This window comes from Atractosteus spatula, chromosome 5 (assembly GCF_055471065.1).
Source record: "Atractosteus spatula isolate fAtrSpa1 chromosome 5, fAtrSpa1.hap1, whole genome shotgun sequence".
In the NCBI taxonomy this organism is placed as follows: domain Eukaryota; kingdom Metazoa; phylum Chordata; class Actinopteri; order Semionotiformes; family Lepisosteidae; genus Atractosteus; species Atractosteus spatula.
Genome location: NC_142710.1, coordinates 27,305,490 through 27,325,979, shown reverse-complemented (window position 1 = coordinate 27,325,979; position 20,490 = coordinate 27,305,490). Strand labels below are relative to the sequence as shown.

Here is a 20,490-nt window from a genome sequence, read left to right as displayed (position 1 = left end):
CCTATATAACTATCTCTAGTGTATACACTGTAGATGTCTAAATGCTATTTTTCACATTATTCCTGTCAGTCAAGGCTCTGCAGTACTTCATCCAATCTGCATGTTTCAAACATGTGGCAAAACTATAAAACATATCCCATGAAACCCTAAATAGGCACAATATTCTCAAAAATTAAAAATGAGTCCTCAGCAGAAGTTGCCATTTAAAAATATCTGAATAAAATGGTGAAAATCCAACAGGGTCTTTTTAGCTGTACAGTATGCACTGTATGAATTTCTACACGAGTAGTACAGTATGCAGGAAAAAGTAAGAGGTGGGTAGGAGAAAAGGTAGAAGGGCCTGGCTTTGCCCTGTTTTGTTTGTTGGCTTAATGCAGACTCCTTTTCTACAGTTTTCTGGGAAATGTGTAGCACAGTGAAGGTAGCTTGTTTGTCAGTACCCAGAACATCAATTCAACTTCCAGTCAAAAAAACTCCAAACCTGCTCATTAAAGGCAGCTTTCCAGAAGGTGACAGATTTGGAATTTGTGATTGACAAGTAGGTTAAGGTTTGATTTAATTCTGGCCTTAATAAGTCACATTCTGCTGAGTTGTCAATAGCCTGTTTTAAAGAAGGGGCTTTAGTAATCCAATTCAGTAACATAGGGATAGCTTTGTTGTATAAAGATTTCAGGCACGTCGTTGGACAGTTTAGATCTGGATTGTCCAGCCACTCAGTCTGAGAGCTCACCGGATTTCTGTAAAACAAAAGACTTTAAATGTTCATCCAGTGGTTTTTACTGCCATGTGAATAAGCTTTTTTCTTAGTTTTGTTTCAGGGAGGTCTATGTTATTGCTCAGCAAGGTTATGGTGTAGCAGCCTGCAGAGATATCTTTTTAATAAGTGAACAAGGATGAATACATTTAGCTGAAGTCGTGGAAGCTGCAAGCTTGGAGATTCTTGTCAGGTTCTTACTGGGCTTGTTTGTTTTTTTTTCCATCACCGTCGCTTTTACTATTATTTTTATTATTGTATTTTTGTACTTTAAATAAAATGCCTCATTTGCTATTCATTAAATTCTTCATATTCCCAAACACTGGGGACCAATGTGGAGGGCTGTTTGCCAGATCTGCACAGTCAAAGCACAGCGGCAGTGAGAATACAGAGATAGAGTTAGAGTGCCAGGATGTTGTGGCCCATGGCTCGGAGCTGTTCAAATCCACAAGGATCCTGGAGCTTCCTTTTGCATCAACCCTGAGAATAACAAGTTGGACTAAATTCAAAATCGTGCTAGTATATTCTAGGAGCACAGGAGCCTGAAATGCTGACAAGGTTCCTTTCTTAAATTGGCCTCCTAAAGGTGTTCTGTATGTGCAACAATGCTATGAGCACGACATGTACACACTGGTGCTCAGAACTGAAGGATGCCTGAAGCAATGAGGTCTGACAGTGGGTTCTATTAATTTTGAAAGAGACGTGTGTGTCAAAGGTGCAGTCCCCACCCAAATTATCCCACCCAAAATTTAAGAGATATCATAAGAGATGTCAATATGCAATTTTTTTTTGACTACCAAAATCATTTTGCTGATCTTTGAGGACAGCACTTCATATTGGAGGTAGCTGTTAGAGAAAATATTCTTGCACAGATGGGCATGGAGCAATCGGGTACTTTTAACATTTTCAATGTACCACCTCCTTGTAATAGCCTTCAGGTATCCAGCTGTGGATACCTCCAGTCTGCTTCCTTCATTTCCTCGTTCCATCTGAAGCCCAGTTGCACTCTAAGCAGGCAGTGTGCCCTTTGCTGTGCCAATACAGGCAAGGGGACTTACGAGCACTCTGCTCCAGTTTGCAGCTGTGTGAGCCACTCAACATTTCATGCACTGCGAGCTCTAAAATACCTTAAAGGAGAACAAGCACTGATGGAGGGACCATCGCTTTTCCCACGTCTTTCTATGACTTCAAGCACACAGACACCTCACAGACAGGTCTCTGGGTTCAACTGTGAATGGGAAACCACAGAAACATGGGCCTGCTCCAGCCCACTGAATCTTGGCAATGCTGAGCAAATTATGCACTGCTGCTCTAGAAATCCCAGCCATAGCTGGTTAATAGCAAGGTAAAGGTGAACCATCAAGACCTTATAGCACAACCAGCACTCCAAGCACCTGCCCCTAACACAAGCAGTTCATAGCTGTTTCAGCAGGATTTGCAGCTTAGCGGCTCATTCATATTTCAATAACAATGTGCACACCTAGACAGGCAGCCTTCCGGCAGGCCTAGAATTAAGTATAGAAAGTCTTTTCAGCCTTTGCAGGAAAGAACACTAAAGAAATGTACAGGTATGCCTTCCAATGAAAACATGCTATTGACACTTCTAAAATGTTTTCATACAGTAGATCCTGTAAAGGTATTGAGGTCAAGAGAAAATAAAGGGCCTTGATGTCTCACTTGTCAGAATATGATTTCACCTCAGCGGCATTAATGACTGTTGTGGCTCATAGTGCGGAGAGGTATGGATTGGAGGAGAGATGTTGACTGATTCAACAGGCTGGTTAGAGTCTTTTCAGCATGACTCACTGATATACAGCTGCATTAGGGTATTTTCTCATCTGATTTGGAGGCTGATAGAGCCACGTTCGACTGGCAAATGACCCAGGATAACAATTCAGCAACCTCTTTATCTGTTTATTCATTTTCTCTCCCTCCTTTTGCCTGTACTTGTCTTGAAGTTTCTCTCCCCGATCCCTGTACTCACTATTGTAGCCACAGGCTGTCTGCCTGATTGCCAGATTTCCTGTTTCCTATTTTCCAGACCACTACAGTCAGTAATGTGAAAGCCCTGGCAATTTGCAGATGTCACACATCTGAGCATGTCTCTGCAGTCTGTGCACAGCCTTCAGGAAGCAGGGAACAATACTGCTGAGCTATAGTGCGACAGTCACACAGCCTGTTTCTGAGATGCATATAGTTTGTGTGTTGTTCTGTGTATTAGAGGTGTCTGTCAGTCAATGAGTACTACAGTGTGCATCCCTCACCATTAGCTACCAAGCTACCAGACCCATCAGAATGAAGAAGACAGTGTGAACAGGAATGGAGATGTTCCATGTGATCTCTGGGAGACAATTTTATTTCAATCTGTTTCAGTTTAAAAACGTTTGCAGTTCCAGAAGGCCTGAGCCGTGGGTAAAATAAAAGAAAAGATTCTGAGAGCAGAACAACTCAAAGTCAAAACATTATAACACAGAAGGATTTGATCTCCAGCCTACCAGCTTCTGACTGAAGGCCTCAAGCAGCCATCTCCCTTGTCAGAGCAGCTGCAATAAAACCCAGGCCTCCAGATGAAAATAGACTGCCATTTGATTTGTTTTCCTCTTTATTGTTAGATTTTGATATTTATAACATGCTTGTTCTCCTAGTTGACAAAAACCCCTGTTTAGTTCTCAGTGGTAGCATACAGTACATCCAGCAGAGTGTATTTCCCATTGAATTAGGCACCTGGTACCGGGGATTCCTTTGGTATGAGAATGGAGATCACTTATTTCTGTGATACTGTATCACAGATTTCCCATGGCTACATATTGCAGTAGTTCTGCCCAATATTTTATAACCATAGATCATGGAAGAAAAAAAATCTCATGCTATTTTGCAAAACATGGCAAACAATGCCAAGGTAGGCATGCTGAAACATCTTCGCAAGATTAACAATTAATAAAACAACAATGACTTAATTCAAAGCATTTTTTTCTTATTTTAATGACTTCAAGCGTTCCAAGGATTTTGAGTTAAATTCAGAGAAAAGATGCTTATTTTGCATACTATAATCTTCCATGCTGTTTCCTGAAGGGTTTGCTGGGCTGAATCTTGCTGGCTTTGTGTGCTAATACTTCAGAAATCCTGACCCTCCAGATCTCAACTCTTCTTCCTCCCTTCTGTCCTCTCCAAAGGTCCCTCCAAAGGCATCATCAGTACTCTGCTATGAGAACAAGTCGTGCAGCCCTGCCTGCCTCTTTGGCCCTGGAGCTGCAGATTTATGGAGCTGTGCAGTGCCAACTATGTGGGCTCTGCACAGACGGGGGGGGGGGTCTCATTTGTTGTAATAGGATAAGGGTTTCAATGTGATTGTGTACTTTCCTGAAGGATGTAATTATAGCAGGACTCTCTGCGTCTTCCTTCCCACTGTCACAGGAAAAATCACAGACTTTCACAAACAGTACTGTATGTACAGCATACATACCTCCACAATGGCAAGCTATATATTGTACATTAGATGCATTATGTGTGCTTTTTATTAAGTTTTACTTTACTAGATGGAGTTAAAAATGATTAATTGAGTAGAGATTGTGCATTGATTTTCTTTTGCACTAGCTGTCAGGTTCTTCAAATCATGAAATCAAGAGAAATTGCTGTTTTAATTAAAAGATGCTTTTGCATATGATAAGGACCAATAAATAGATATTGAAAACAGGGTTAGATGTGAGGTATTCTTATCCACTCTTCCAAGGTGAATTGGTTTTTTTCATTTTTTTTTCTATGCAGGGTTTATTAATCAATCCAAAGCAATTACATCTGTTCTTCAACTTTAAGTGTCCATCACCTTACTCAGTGTCATTCTAGACCCCTGTCAGAAAACACATTCTGAATAAAAGTTACATACTTCCCTACTACATATACAAGCACACACACAGCCTGTCTTCCATCTTCTCCCTCCTGTCAATATAAGGCTACAGCACTCAAAGCAGATTGCTTGGGGTTTGTAACAGGTGAGCGAGCGGCTCTGCAAACAGACTGGCTTGCTAGATTGTAATTCTGGTCAGGCCAGTGGAGCAGACAAACCAATTTAGAGCCATCATGGTCTCATTGAGTGTACACAAGAGGTTGGATAAGTGAGCAGCTGGCCTCTCTAGGCTTGCAGTTTATCCTGGGGGGCGGGAGAGGTTGGGGGGGTCAGATAGACTGAACAACACTGCAAACACAAGAGAGATGGAGTCAGGGGCACTGATTAATTTTTCTTTCTTCTTTTTCATGAACTTTATTGATCAGAACACCTTCAAGAAAACTATGAAACAGCTAAAGAAGTAGAAAGCAGTGATTATGTGTTTTGTGCTAGTTGTGAATGGAGAGTTTTGGGTAAAATCCATCAGTTTGAATTATTGTTGCATGTCACAGGTGCAATTGCATGCAACATCGTCAAGATTATTCCAGTGTTTGCCCTGTGATACCCAGCCTGGCACTGAGCTAGAAGCTTAACATGGGTTTGTTACATCACTTAAAAAAAGGACACATCTGAGACTGGCAGCTGATGCTCATATTCATTCTGATATATACGGCCGACTTGCCGAAAGCATTTCTTTTCCAGAATGTCACCTTCAACAGTGCACAAAATGGACCTGAGCCACTGAGATGTATCCTATGAGATTGGCATAGGAAAGAAGCTCATTTATTTACTGTATATGTTTGTCTTAGTTTTTGTGGATGAAGTTTTCAGTCTTTAGATGAAGTATTCAGTCTTTGTTAGGTGCCTGTTCTGCTGTGGTTGTTATTGCATATACTGTAGCTACAGTATGTGGAACTGGATCCACTAACAGAGGGAAAAGAAATCCTCTTCTTTTGAAATCCCTACATCAGTTATGAATATACAGTAGCTTCCATTGGCATCTGAATGTGTTGCACCATCCCTCTCCATACAGCTCACATTCAGAAAATTCATACTTAAAGGCTTCATTGTTCAACACATAATACACTTTTTAAAATACAGTAGTGTGCTAAGCTTGTCATTTTGAAGAGTAGCAAGACTGAATCTGTACGGTGTACAGGAATTAGCTTTCTCTTTCCGCTTTTCCTCTTTCTTTCTGGGAGCTACCTCACTGTTTTAAGTTGCTCCCTCTTCATTCTTTCAATCCCTTAGCCTGCTGAGCATAAGCATACAGGAGAAGGAAAAGCCCTGCCAAAACAATCAGTGTGCAAAAAGTATCTACAAGAAACAATCAGAGCAAAAGAATGAGGCTATTACCGAGAGGAGAGAAAGAAGGAGCCCTCTACAATGTGTGTGTATGTGTGTGTGTGTGTGTGTGTGTGTGTGATACCAATGGGATTATTCCAGCCCCTCTCTGTGTGGGCTCAGCTCCCCAAATCCATCCATTCTCCTCCTCATTTTTCTTTATCTTATGTGATTCAAGCAGTCAAATGTAAAAGAAGCTAAAGCAGTCCCAGCAGCACTGGCAGTAGCTTTAGCTGCAGCTTATCTATGGTGAACTTTGCACGCTTGTGCCTGTCCCTACAGTACAGAACCCCTTATTATTCTGATGTCAAAACACGTGACTCTCGGTGGTCGTTATTTTATTTCGATGGCTATCTTCGCATTTGTTTTTGAAATGTCCGTAGCCTTCCTTCTAAGGTTACAAGCAAAGTCTACCCTAAACTAAGCCAAGGTTAAAATCTTTATTTTCATCCTTCCCCTGTTCAGGGCTGATGATGTCCTAATGGGGTTGGGTTGTGGGCTCATACAGCTGTAATTAACTTTGCTGGTTTGTTTGCATAGAGAAATTCCCATGGACTGGGGTGTGTAAAAGCTCATTAGTTTTGCAACCATTTACCGATCCCTAACACTTAATCCTTTTTTTATTATTTAACCCATCTAATCGTCTTCCTTAAGATTTTTTAATATATTTTGTAACATTTTTTAAAGCAATATATAGGAATTGGATGCTTTCCTCAAAAGCTGTGCTGTATACATCTGATTGATGGTGGACAGCAGTGGTGGTAGCAGTAATGGTCGAATTATTAAGGGCCACATCAGCGGCAGCTGAAGCAGATTTAGATTTAGCAGTGGCAGCAGCAGTAGCTCTAGCAGCTGTGACGGCAACAGCAGTAGCAGCTGCAACAGACTCAGCAGTAGCCGTAGCAGTTGTGGCTGCAGTTGTGTCTGCCCGAAGCCATCGCCATCACCCTGGGATCCTGACGGAAGCGTGACTTGGGGCAAGGAGCCTGAATGCTGTTTAGGCAAGCGGTAAAAATTCAGAGATTGCGGATGCCGACCCTCCCTCACCCCCAATCCGCAGTAATTACCAGGAGGTCTTTTCTCATTCCCCTCCCCTGTGTTTAGCGACTCTTTCCGCCAATCTGTGCTGAAAAGAGAGCCGCGCTGGCAAAAAGAGCCCCTCGCTCACCTCGCTCCCGGAATAACTACGAAGCTACACGCAGCCGGCACAAACACAAAAGAGCTGGGGTGACACAGGTTAATTTGTTTCTTTTTCTGTTATCAAAATAATATCCTACAAATCCATAAATAATAATAAAAATGACTCTCGGCCTTATAGAAATGCCTTTGTGCCCTGCACCACATGCCACCTTCATTCCTTACTGGAATGATATAGCCAGATAGTCACTCTGTCCATCAGTGCTAGTCTGGTCAGTAATTATTCATCAATTACCCACTTCCTCTCAGGCAAGTTGGGAAGTCCGTGTTAGAACCGCAGGAAGACCTTGGTTTTACATTGCTTAAACAAGCCTATGGTAATAGTGCTGAATGATTTTCCAAAGTAAGTATATGCAAGGGATAAGTGACAGTGTGAATTTGGTTTATGGCAAATCATAGTGTTTTCATTACAATGCACCTAAGGTGAGACGATACTGGGCAAAAGGAAAAACATCTATTCTTCCTTTTGCTATAACGCTTGATTAGAGATTGACGTTTTAGATTCAGAATTTTCAATTTAGTATGATAAAATTTAGAACATTAAAATTGTGCTTTAATATATCTTGAGGAAATAGGTCTTAGTGTGACACCTGTTACAGGATGAGATAGAGGGTAACCGGAATCTGACCATCCAAACCCGAGGTGATTGTAAGTGAATTTCAGTGGCATTCGTTCCTGTAGCGTTCCTCTCCTTATGCATGAACTGGCAATTTTTTTTTTCCTTTCTTCAAACAGCTGTTGATTAGAAGATGCGGGATATTTTATTAGCTGCCATGGAGTACATTGCAACAATCAGACTTAGCCTGTTGGTTATTTTCTGCCGTGAGTGCAAAGATGGCCCCTCTCAGAGCAGCATCAGTAAAACTGTTCAATGACAACATTATCTACAGAGCACAGGCAGTTACTTCTTGTGTCAGCTTTATTCAAACACAAAAATACATTCAACCCTTTACGCATTAAGATATCTACTGTTAACATCGTCTCAGGGGAATGCTATGTGTATATCTAGAATTAGTGTACTGAAGCGCACAGTCCGCCTTTTCTGTCTCTTCCTGTCTCTCCACCTCTCTAGCACTCTATCTGTCGTTGGATGTGTCTTTTACTTTTCATTTGAACGTTAAATGATGTCAGGAATGATCTTCCTCCTGAGTGCTTGCTGTGAGTGTATCCTTGGCAGAGAGCGAGAGAGAAATGGAAGGAGACAAATGATTGCTTTAAGAGAGAAAATCACCCTCCTCCCTTTGCGGGAAGCAAAATTGGAAAGAGCGTTGGGTGATGCTGTGCTGGTTCAAAACATTCAGCTTTGCAATGCAATTGGTCATTATGGGTTTTTAGTGGAAGCACTCAGTTCGCTCCTGTGCCCCCCCTCCCAGAACTTCACTTGTCTCCCAAGACACAGGGAGGTAATTGCTAAGAGGGTTTCAGTGCTCTAAATATGGTGGACTCTTTGTTACTGCCAACGAGCCTGCTGTACCATATTTTCCTATAGAAATAGAAATGAATCTTACAGGGGCTTTCAGGATTGAAAACGGGATTTAAACAGTCATGAGATCTGATGCAAGCTGTGAGGCCAAGCTGTGGGACTCTTAGGACATGACTGTGGCTAAGAAGTAAGAATATCAGAATATCCTCCAGTCCCTTTCAGTGCCAGAGTGGGGCATGTGGATAAAGCCACCACTGCAAGCCACAGGACAAGAGCATGGATGTGTCTTTTTCAGAAAGCTATAGCATTTCCGGCTCAAGGCGTGAGGGGCCTGGGTTTCAGTCACAGAGGCCCTTGTTCCTCACCAGCCAAGCCCAGGGGAGGACAGTGACTGCAGCACTATCTTCTGAGCCTGAAGAAAATGACAGAAACAGAAAGGATAGTAGGTGAAGAGAGAGGCAGAGGGCTCAGGGGGCACAAGTGAAGAAAGAATAAGTTCCAGAGGGATTGTGAAGCAGGGAGCATGGGAAATGTAGAGGAGAGTTGGAAAGAGAGGTAAAACTTAGAAGAAGCAAAGGAGTGTGAAGGAATTTCCTGCAGGGCAGGGGGAGGAAGGCTGGTCTTGTACTTTCACAAGGATATAGGAAAGGTTATCCAAGGTTGTTGGTCTCGTTCTCTCAGTTGAAGCTTTTCAACAATTTATTTATCCAAGAGTCTTGTCCAGTCTTGTTTTTCAGACCCCAGTTCTGCTTTACAAAAAGATGTGCCTATAATCTTCCACCCTAAAGGAACCTGCACTTAATTTCCACTTGTTTCTGTGGGTCTTGTTTTCATTTGTGGACCCCCGGGATGGTTATTCTCATGATGCAGGGTGGTTGTGTTATAGCAGCTGAGGGTAACACTATGAAGAGGCTTATCGCTCACTGTCTGCTGCTTCCATCTGCCCTGTGTAATTAGTGTGCAGAGAGCGGAGAGACCAGCTGGTTGTGCTGTGGCAGGGAGAGTGAGAGAGCAAATCAGGGAAAGATATGGAGTGGGGTGTGTCTGTGCACTTAGAAAAGTTTACTGTTGGTATTAATGTGACATGAGACTTATTTAAGAAATTATGTTCTGCTATGAGCCTGGCAGTGTCTGGAGCTCTTACTCTAGTCCTTGGACAGGTACAATCCAGTAGGCTTAATAGGCAACCATTTAGTCATCAGTTCTGATACGCCTGGAAACGTGTAATTGTTCTAATGTATACAGATAATTTATTCAATTTTAGAACTGATTTGTGTCACAAATCAGACACAGAAAATAGCTGGGTTACCTTTATTGAATAAATGGCTTGCTTAGTTGATCAATAGATAACAATGGTTTTTAATCTTTACATAAGAATGTGACTTAGGGTGACCAATAAGAGTCCCTAGACTGGGGTTGTTTAAGACTGGGGTTTGGAAACTCACAGTAAAAAAACTAAATAAGGACTATTTGAAACACAAATTCAAACCGCTTGAAAAAGATTTCACCACCATCAACTCTGTCTCAACTATGGTGCTGTTTTATATGGCTGGAGCTGAGCCCCATGAAAAGCTAACCGACCAAACACTGAGGACACAATACTACCTCTGCATTTTCACACAGGTAAATTGGTGAATCAGTTTGTGGAGCTCCATACTTAAGTCCAGCTGCACTCATTAAGGACAGGGCAGCCCCTAGCCCTGCCCAAATCCCTTGAATTTTAACCTTAAATGTATTTGTAAAGGTAAAAAATAAAGAAGTTCTCAGAAGTGGTCTATATTTTATTTATGGAGATGGGAGAAAATAGCTGGGGTCGTGCATAACACCCTTCTTGTTATTTTAGTCCTAATTTATTATTTTTAGTTTTCATATTTGTGTTTTTAAGGGACGCAATAGAGTCCTCAGTGTGTGACAGTGTGGTGGCTTGCTGTCCCAGTGAGCTTTTATTCAGTTTTAGTTGTGATGTATTAGTGGTACTCTATCCTATGTGATAAGAGAAAAAGACTGGAAATGGTATTAAGAGATAAAATAGTAATCATGCATTCTGTGTTTTTTTAGATCATTGTTGTTTAAATTTAAAGTCATCTCTATCTAAGAGCTGCAAAGCAGTAAATTAGGAAGAGTTAAGAATGAGTCCTGACTACCTGGTCATTAAAGATGGTATAGTCATGTCTGTAAGAGTAGGGGTGTTAGTGTCTAGACTAAATTGTTCTCTGGGTTTTAATAATCTGGCCTCCTTAAAATGAGGACCAGCACTACTTGACCTTAATAGATTGGCATCCCATCGAGGAAGATGGGTCGTATGATTTATAGTCTAGTTAACATTAGAGAAACCAAGATGAGCTCTAGCCCAATGAGTCACTGTGGCTCTGGTATGGGCCTTTATCTATTACTTGCACTGTAAGGTTTAAAGAGGAAAACCTCTGCTGTTCCAGCTCTGCCTCTCAACTAGCCTGAACAAAGGCGCTGCCTAGAGCTAGTTCAGGGAAAACTAGACACTGTCTTCCACCAGAGCTGCCCCTTTCAAGCAGGGTTTAAGGTGTGTAGGATTCCTGTCATGCTACTTTTATGTGATAAATTTAGAATGGGGAAATGTCAGTCTGCATGTTCCCTTTCCTGGGGTCTCACTCACAATTATCCTGTTCTGATGAAGGGATCTTTAATATCATCTGATCCAGAATTACTTCATGAGTTATAACAGTTGTTCATGATGATCTCTGCGCGCCAGTCTCAAGGAACAGGGCCATGCACAGTACATTCCAACTTAGCTGTCCTCTCTGTGCTTGGATTGCAACCTTTCTTTGCATCTGCATTGTTCCTCTTGATTGTTCCTCTGTTTGTATCTGTGCAGGCAACACCAACAGCATCTTTGCTCTGGATTACATCAGCGGAGCGCTTACGCTGAACGGACAGCTGGACCGCGAGAACCCTCTCTACAGTGCCGGATTCATTCTTACCGTCAGGGTATGTCTGGGCGTGCTGAGAGAGGGAGGGGCTTGGCCACTGCTTTCATTCCCCTCTAGATAACAAGGGTTTAATTCAAGAGTTCAATTGCTTTCGGGTATTGTAGCCTACTTAAGACCTCTTGTACAAAGTTCAGGTATGAATCAGAAAAGTAATTGTATTATAAATGTCAAATGTACTTTACTCTCAAATTCTCTTGATTCAAATCAGAAGAAAGTATTTGATGCATCTTACTCGTTTGGTTCAAGTAGCTTACCCTCCCAAGGAGCATGTCTGACCATTTTTTAAGGATTTCAAGGAATCAGCTTTAGGCTTTGTTTTTTATGTTCAAGTTTTTAAAGGTAATCCCAACAAAACACTTGTGTATATTCTTAACACTTAACTTAATTTGCTTTCTGTTTAAAAGTTTCCTTAGACCAATATTTTAGATAATTTTCTCTTGGACCTCCTCTTCTTGGCATAGTTGGAAAAGGTTAGAAATGTGAACTATTCTATATCCAGTGAGTCTGAATACTTCAAAATCATTAAAGACGTTCTTGTATTATTTAATACGAGAATGGCAAGTGCATGTTTTGTTCACAGTCAAATTCTTATATTTAAAACACCTGCCATTCCCAGCCCTATCCGGAATATGCCTGAAAGAAGAGGGAAAAAATATTTTGTTTTATAGTATTGTGGATTATACTGTATAAAACCAATAGGGAGATATTATACAAATAAGAGGACAAATTCATTATTTCAGGGGAGAGCCGCCAGTCCCTGCAGCTCTTTGAAAGATAACACACCAGAGCTCTGACAGAATGAGCTGGCTTTAATATCCTATGGGCTGTTCAGCACAATGCAAAGCCCTGCTGGTTCCAATATCTCTTTTCTGAGTCTGTGTTCACTTCTCTGTTGTCTTGAATTCCTGCCATCCCTGAGGAGTGACTTGTAAGTGAAATACAGTGACCTCTCGCCCACGCACTGCGTCGCTCCCCTGCCCTTCTCCCTCTCACCCCCACATTATTATTGGACACTAAGCATGGAAAACAGTCTCCCCTATGCTCCCTCTGACACCAGCAACCTGGGTTCCATCACACCGCTGTAACAACATACTCTGCCTGAGAGAACCTGCCTTGTTCTAAGCATTACTGATTAGCCTCAGTTTAAAAGGCCACAACCTTTTTCTTTTATCAACTGGAACTAAAATGTTTAGAGAACTCTAGTCCCAACAGGGCCTTATCTACGGCAGTCTTGCTGCACTTTTCTCTTCGCAGGATAGCAGTGTAATACAGAAGGTTCTGTGTTGCTGTCTGAGGATTAAAATTCACTGGTTATCTGCCTGTGAAGGAAAGATGCCCTCCTGTTTAGAAAAATGGATTACAGTGAGGAGGCATATTAAGAGTTGGAGAGTCTGCAATAGAACATGGATTTAAATTGCATGGGGTCAGTGCATCTCTTAACCCTGTGCAGGCTTTCTTTTAACGCAGCCTTTACTGGCCCAATGCTAAGTTCTGTGATGTCAACCTCCACAGTGCCTAGCTGGTTGTTGTGAGAAAGACTAGACTGATAGTTGTTTTTTTGTTGTTTTAGAACAATGTGCATAGATATTTCTAAGAAATCTCCAGAGGCAGAAACACAAACACTACACAACAGCAGTTTTGTAGTGAGGGATATTAAACATACAGTATACTGCACCTTATCTGGGCAGGTGGACCAGATCTGTTACAGCTGAATTTCTTCTATGATTTTAAACATGGGCAAGGGTGAAAGAGTACCCCCTACTGAGCAGAGAGCTGCCTTTTCCACAACCCCTCTGGATGGCCAGGAAACTGCCTTCTGTGCAAAGCTACGGACAAATTTAATGAGGTCAGACCACAGGGTAGATAAGTACACAATCTTCTTATAACAGCTCCATTAAACTGCAAAATGAACTTTTATTCTTGTGGTTTCACCATTTTCATTTTTTTCATATGAAATAAAATACTGCATCCAGGAATTTCCTTTTTGCAGGCTGAACTTTCTTTCAGCGTGGCATCTGCATCAATTTTCACTATCAGTTAACAGGGAAAGGTACAGTACAATACAATTTATAGTTCAAGTTGAGCAGGGGCGTCTGTGTGTGCACTGTGATTCCTCCACGTCTGCCAGCTAATGCACTCTTTGGCTGATTTCTCCTCTTAATTAAAATCAATGATTAAAAGAAAGGGGGAAAAAGATAAAAATGGAATCCGAAAAACATATTTGTAAGTATGGATTTTATTTTTTTCCCCCTCAAACAGGATTTAGTGGCAGCATTGATTTTCCGAGTCGGAGTAATAAAACTAATTTCTCAACTTCAATAAAGGAGGGCTGTGCGGGAGAGCGGGTGCAATGAGGGAAAGTGACACTGCGTTATTACCCCTGACCCCACCGAGCACATCCTCTCAGCTCCTCTCTTCAGCGCACCGCGCAGTCGATAACCCATTACGCCCCATTGCACTGCACTCGGCGCCATGCGCCTTCGCTTCATGGTATTTAACGCTGCAAGTGAAGGCTCATGCCTGCTCACCTCAGTGGGATCTCTTATAATGGGCTGCTGCAGAACTTCTATTAATCAAAGAACACTATTTGCTCAAGTCTGCCTGATTTTTTGTCGTGGCTCTTACTCTGTGCTTTCCCATTGTGACATTTTATTATTTAAAGCCACAGGATCAATTATGAAGAGCAATATTTCAGATAATTTCCTCTCTGACTTCCTCTTCTTGGCATAGTCAATTACCAGATGTTCCAATCTGTTCTGTTGCTGAACTATGGAACAACTATCACTTTAGGTGTTTAAATATGATAATTCATGCATCGAAAGCATTAGCGCTGCAGTGAAAATGATTAAACACCTCAACCCAAGTGTTTTCTGTATGGTGGCTAATCTGTGGATCCAGCCAGTGTGTTGGTGGTCAATGAATCTCTCCTGTGAACTCTGGGAAACACAGTTGTGCTCAGTGGCCATGTGAGTGCTTTCTTTCTCAGGACAGGGAAATAGCTTGAATAGCACTGGAGTCAATTAAATGCATTTCAAGTTTAAAAAGCTGTTAGATCCTCTATAAATTGAATTTCTGAAGCAGAAAAGCAAATATATTTAATACCTCAGATGGGTAGCTGCGTCAGCATGCGTAGGCTGCAAAGGAACAAGTAATAGGTTTATTCCATGCTGAAAAAAAGAAGAAAGAGAACACAACGTTTCGGCCATGGAGCCTTCTTCAGGTGTGCAGGTATATTTAATACCACCTCCATGTTTCTGTTAATGGAACCTTGCTCAAAGTTGGCCAACATGCATGAAATATATTTGTTGAATGATAATATTAATTACATTGTTAGATTTTTCTAGGAAAGTAAGAGAGTTCCAAACGCTGTGCCTGACGTGGTTTATGTAGTTCTTTTTGCTCTCTCTGTCTCACAGGGCACAGAGCTCAATGATGACCGTACGCCTTCCAATGCGACAGTCACCACCACCTTCAATATCCTGGTCATTGACGTCAACGACAATGCACCCGAGTTTAACAGCTCGGAGTACCGCGTGCGCATCACTGAGCTGGCGCAGGTCGGCTTCGCCCTGCCGCTCTTCATACAGGCCCAGGACAAGGACGAGGTAAGGGGCAGAGGGGACAGGGACAAGTGGGGGAGGTGTCAGGGTGATCTCTGTGTTCCGTGTGCTGTCAGTTATATGCTCTGTCCTTTGAGAACCGTGAGGTGTAAGGTCTGTGTTGTGCATTCTTTGAGCTTTGCATCGGATGAGATCTAAAATCTGTGTTGTACATGCTATGAGCCATAAGATCAGTGCTGTGAGTGCTGTATGCTGTGAACTAGCCGGCAGCCCTGAGGGAGCTGCTGCAGACAGGGCTGCTCATACAGCATCCTCTTTAGTTTTACATCATGTGTCCGCCAATTGCTATTAGCTGTATCTAACCACCGCCACCCCCCCCCCACAGACACACACACACTCCCTCACACAAACACGCAAGCAAGAACTAGCTGCAGATTTGACTCAACTACAATTTAATTTGCTTTGGAAGAGATGGGATAGAGCATCAAATTATACCTAACGAGGAAAATCAATCATTCTGAGTTGAGATAAGCCGAAAGCTAGTCAACTCTGATTGATTCCTACACAGCAGCCGTGTGGATGGAATTTGACAGATAACTCTGAGATGAGAAGAGAGGAAGGGAGGGGGAGGAGGGCATAGTGGAGACAGAGCCGGAGAAAGTGCAGAAGAGGAGAGCGGAGAGAGGGATAGTGAAGGAAGGAGATCACCGGGCGAGAGACGTGTAGAAAGGAAGAGTGAGAAACAGAAATAGCTAGAGGGGGGAGGGGGTGATCAGAGAGAGAAGACAGAGAGACATACCTTCTGAACCGCAATATTATTTTTTTCATTGCAGTAAACTCAAGTGAGAAATGGGAATAAAATTCTATCAAACAACCCAATACACCTGTGAAATGATAAGAGTCCTTTAGGCAGGCTTGTGTACTCTGGAGTGGTATCTGTGTGCACAGCAGACAGTGTTAGTGTATCAGAGAGCAGGCCTGGTCTAAACCCAAAGCCTTTACCTGCCAAGGATGCAAGACAATGCAAACAATCCAATTCCGGCGACAGAAATAAGGCTTTCACTGCACAGCATTTTGGTCCACTTCGTTTTTCATTAACCTCGAGCTCTTATAAAAATTTGATGAGGTACGAAAGCAAATACAGAACTTAAAATAATGCTCTAAATCCCTGTCTGTCCATGCAGATTCTGTTAAAATATGGCAAAAAAAGGTTGAACTTTTTTGGCTTAAGGAGTCTGTACATCATAAAACCTAAAAGCCACTGTGCAATGGGAGTATTATTTCCATCTCTTATGAGGTGCTCTTCATGCCAGAGAGCCCAGGGCACTTTACAGTAAAGCTCAAACACCTGCTGGTGTTCTCATTCAGTTCCGCCACATCTTTTACTGTGGTGTAAGATGTTCTAAAGGAAAGTCAGAAAAATTCTTTGGCAATGACTGTGTTCTGAGCACTTCATACACAACCGAGTGTTCAAAGCGAGTCGTCACATGACATGTGTTGTCAATTCAGCTTCACACCTCTGATGTGATGTTACATGACAGAGGATTAAAGCTGATTTAAAAGTTCTTAACCTTTCATTTCTGACATTTATTGCCATATTGAGATTACATTTCCATGTTACTCTAAAATTGTCCCTTATTGATTCTGTTGCTTTGGAAATAGATAAAGAGGGAACATAGGGACTTTCTTATAAACTAAGAATGAGAATGAGTAGCTTATAAAAAATGCTACACTGGCATTAATGTAAAGTAAGATTAGAGTTAAAGTCTGGCTCATAGACTATTCCATTAAAGCTAGAGTGGCTCAGCCTTAATAACCAAGATCCTTTGATTAGAATCTGTATATCCACAAATGTTATTGCAACTTTTCAAAACAAATATTGGAACAAATTTTTTTTGTGCTTCTTTTTGTTTTTCACTGTTCCTCTGGAGAGGCCCCAGGACTATTGTAAAAGATATTTAATTTCCTGCAACAGGTTCTATCAAACTGCCTCTATGTCTGACTTGTGGGAACGTCTGTTTCCCATTTCTTGTAGTTACATGATGGTTCATATATCAGTCCACCTCAGTCTAGTAGTCCCTACATATTTATTTCAGGTTTTATAATCTTTGGGGTTTTATAAGGCCATAAATGCACTATTAGATTCAGCAAAGAGGGTGACAATCATTGCAAGCCATTGGACATCATTCCTGCCATTTCCTTATGTACAGCTAAAATTATTGTAGTTCTTGACAATCTGTTCTGAAAGAGCTAGATTAAAATCAAGTGGATAGTATATATCATAACCAGCAGTTCAAACTTCAATAGGCATGAATTAGTGAATGATAAAGGACAGGGATTTATGAAGGTTCCAGATTAGTTTAAAAGTATTGGGTCATATTGGTTTCTGTTTTTTTGTGTGAAGTGTTATTTTTACTGTATTCACCAAATGCTTTAGTTTAAATGTTTAATGATTTTTTGCATTTACAATATAATGATTTCTAGTTCCAGATCAATTGTATTTGTCTATTAATACCATAGAAATATGGGGGTATTGTAATAAGATATTAGTATCCTGGACTGGTATTCAGATCATCACTAAGCTCTGAGCTGCATCATTTAGATAAGAATGAACCTCTGATCCACAAACAACCATAAGGAGAGAAAGAAAGAGCTGGAATAGTAGGTACTGTATATTAATAAATAGAGAGGGAACTGGGTGCAAACAGATGAAGAGATAGAGGAAAACATAGGTGATAGTATGATTGCAAAGATTGCAAACACACATATTCATGGCAGAGCAAGGAATATTCTCTGAGTGCTCACTGCACCCCACTGCACTGCACCCCAGCTCTAACATCGAGTAACTTGACACTCTGCAAATGAGTGCTACAGCTACTGAACATACCGCAGCCTTACTCTTTACCATCAAACTACTGAGTACTGGTCAGCAATTAATAAACACACTACTAAACACAATGCAGTCCACTGTTATAACTCTATGATCTGCTATGCATACTGTAGTCCAGTGCTCTAATGCTTTCAACACTGAGCTACTAAGTGCATGGAAGCTCTGCACCCTACCTCTGAGATACCTGTCCTCTAAAACTGAACAAAACACTCTGCAGCTTAGCTCTAACACTAAGCTACTGAATATACTATGGTCTAATACAATAACACTAAAATACCTTTTAATTACAATAATCATTAGGCAAGAATATGAAACCCAGTCCTGCACAATTGTCGTTACACCTGAGATCTAAATGACTTTACTGGACCACTTAAGTTTAAGTCATTTGCTGATTAGGGCAAGTTACCATGTTTCTAGATCTCTTCTCTTTGACTTTGTAAAGGTGCCCCAGGGTCCCAGTGGCAGAACCCTACACTTGAGAGCACAAATCAATACATAAATTCCATATAGAACAAATATAGCCTGTGAGTAAGAGGTTTTCCTAGGATCCTGATTGTTGTTTGACCTGCGCAGATACTCATGCGGCATATACAACATCAAGGATAAATGACACCTGGCTGAGTGCCCCACACTCGCAGTCAAACACTCCAGTGTCCAGTAATACAGCTGCCCTCTTCATCATTTGCTTGCAACTGTGAAATTTCATGAATTATTTGAATTACAATTGTGTAGCCAATGTACCGAGAGACATTTGCCCCCACCACTGTAGTTAAATAAAGCAGGTATGAGTTTAATAAATTCCCTATCTTAAGTCAATAGGAAAGAATGGATTTATTGTAGACATCAGGGGACAGCATTTTCAGTCTACACGCCTCCCCCACCATCTACCCCCCAACCACTTGAACCTGGTCTTTAATTAAGCTTACTAAGAGCTGAGAGAGGTGCTGAGCTAATGAAGACAGCATAGGGTTTGATTTTCTGTCACAAAGCGCGTCTGATCAAGATAAGCTCGGAGCTGGGAGCAGCTCTTTTTACTGTGCACAGACCAGTGGGCATGCCCCTGCTGTCCAGCAGTGTCTGCACTGAGGCATTGTGTGTCCCATGTGTCCCATTGTGTGTCCCACAGCCTGAGACACTGAATTACACTATAAGACTGAGTTACACAAAACGTTACTGATCTGCACACTTAACTTCCAAACTTAAACTAACAGAAAAATGAGTTCAACTTAAACCTGTTTTGCTTTTTCACTCAGAAAATAAACAAATAAATAAATGGCACCAATTAGCTTTTTGGAACTACGATGGCATACATATTCCGTAACAATTCAATGGACCACAGAAACAGTTTGTATGTCATTGCCAGACAAATTTAATTAATCCTTCCTTAATGAATGTGGGAAGAGCAGCCCTTCAAGTCATTGGAGGCTGTGTGTCGGGATGCAGGTGATAACACACTGCACTCACAGAGCAATGGCTCACTCTGCCAGCAGTGCAGTCTAGCTCTGCTTTATTTACCAAACTGACTGCGACGTCCCCTCCCTTTCGGGCTTCACTGCTCTCACTTCATACAAACTTTACAGTGAGGAAGATCACGACAAAAATGTGACAGCACTTTTTGCGTGTAAAAAACTCTAATGCACTGTGAATGCCAGAACACTTTAATTACTGTAAGTTCCCACAGCAGCACAGCTAAGATAACACAGTTGTTAACAGTGTACTTAAACATGTACTATGTATATACAGTATATATGTACCTGAAATGTAATTCATACTTTCCATGTGAATCTTCATAGCTTTCTATTTCTGTCTCCATCACAGGGCTTGAACAGCATGTTCCAAGTGTTCCTGACAGGTAATAACTCAGACCACTTCACCATCTCACCAACCTCTGTCCAGGGTCGAGCGGACATTCGCATTCGTGTGGCCGTACCCCTGGATTATGAGACGATCAACAGCTACCAGTTTTCAGTGAGTGCCAACTTCTCCTTGTCTCTCACACATAAGATCAGAAGAAAGGCTGAGAACAAGAAAATGGCTATTTCGGCCCGTCTAGCTTGGTTGATGGTACCTAATGGGTCTGAGGATATCATCCAGCCATTTTTTCAACAAGTTAGGGTATACGTTGCCACAACATGGCTGGGTAGCTCTTTAGTAAGAGGTTTACTAAAGAGGTTGACTTCTTTACTTTGTGTAAAGAAGTCCCTGTTTTATTTTCATTTTCCCTTAGTTTTCCTGTTGGCTTTGGATTCATTGGGTCCATTGGTTTGCATTTGTCAATGCCTTTGAGGATTTTGAATCCATGTAGTCTTCTCTTTTTAAGACCCATAACGATATAATTCTTTTAGCTGTCAGATGTAGAACGTAGATGTAGAATGTAGAACATTTGTTTTAGCCTCAGAAAGTATCTGGTTGCTCTTCTCTGCACTGATTCTGGAGCAGCAATATCATTTTTGTAATGCGGTGACCTAACTTC

The 20,490-nt window shown here is 41.5% G+C and overlaps 1 protein-coding gene across 1 annotated transcript in view; it reads left to right on the top strand.

The window, feature by feature from the left end:
* The window catches only part of cdh23 (cadherin related 23), a 194,283-nt gene that overhangs the window by 77,233 nt on the left and 96,560 nt on the right, over nucleotides 1–20,490 (top strand). The window contains exons 9-11 of the mRNA XM_088916036.1: nucleotides 11,453–11,565; nucleotides 14,984–15,172; nucleotides 19,836–19,985. Coding sequence (XP_088772162.1) covers nucleotides 11,453–11,565; nucleotides 14,984–15,172; nucleotides 19,836–19,985 — 452 coding nt within the window. The remainder of the gene's footprint in view (nucleotides 1–11,452; nucleotides 11,566–14,983; nucleotides 15,173–19,835; nucleotides 19,986–20,490) is intronic.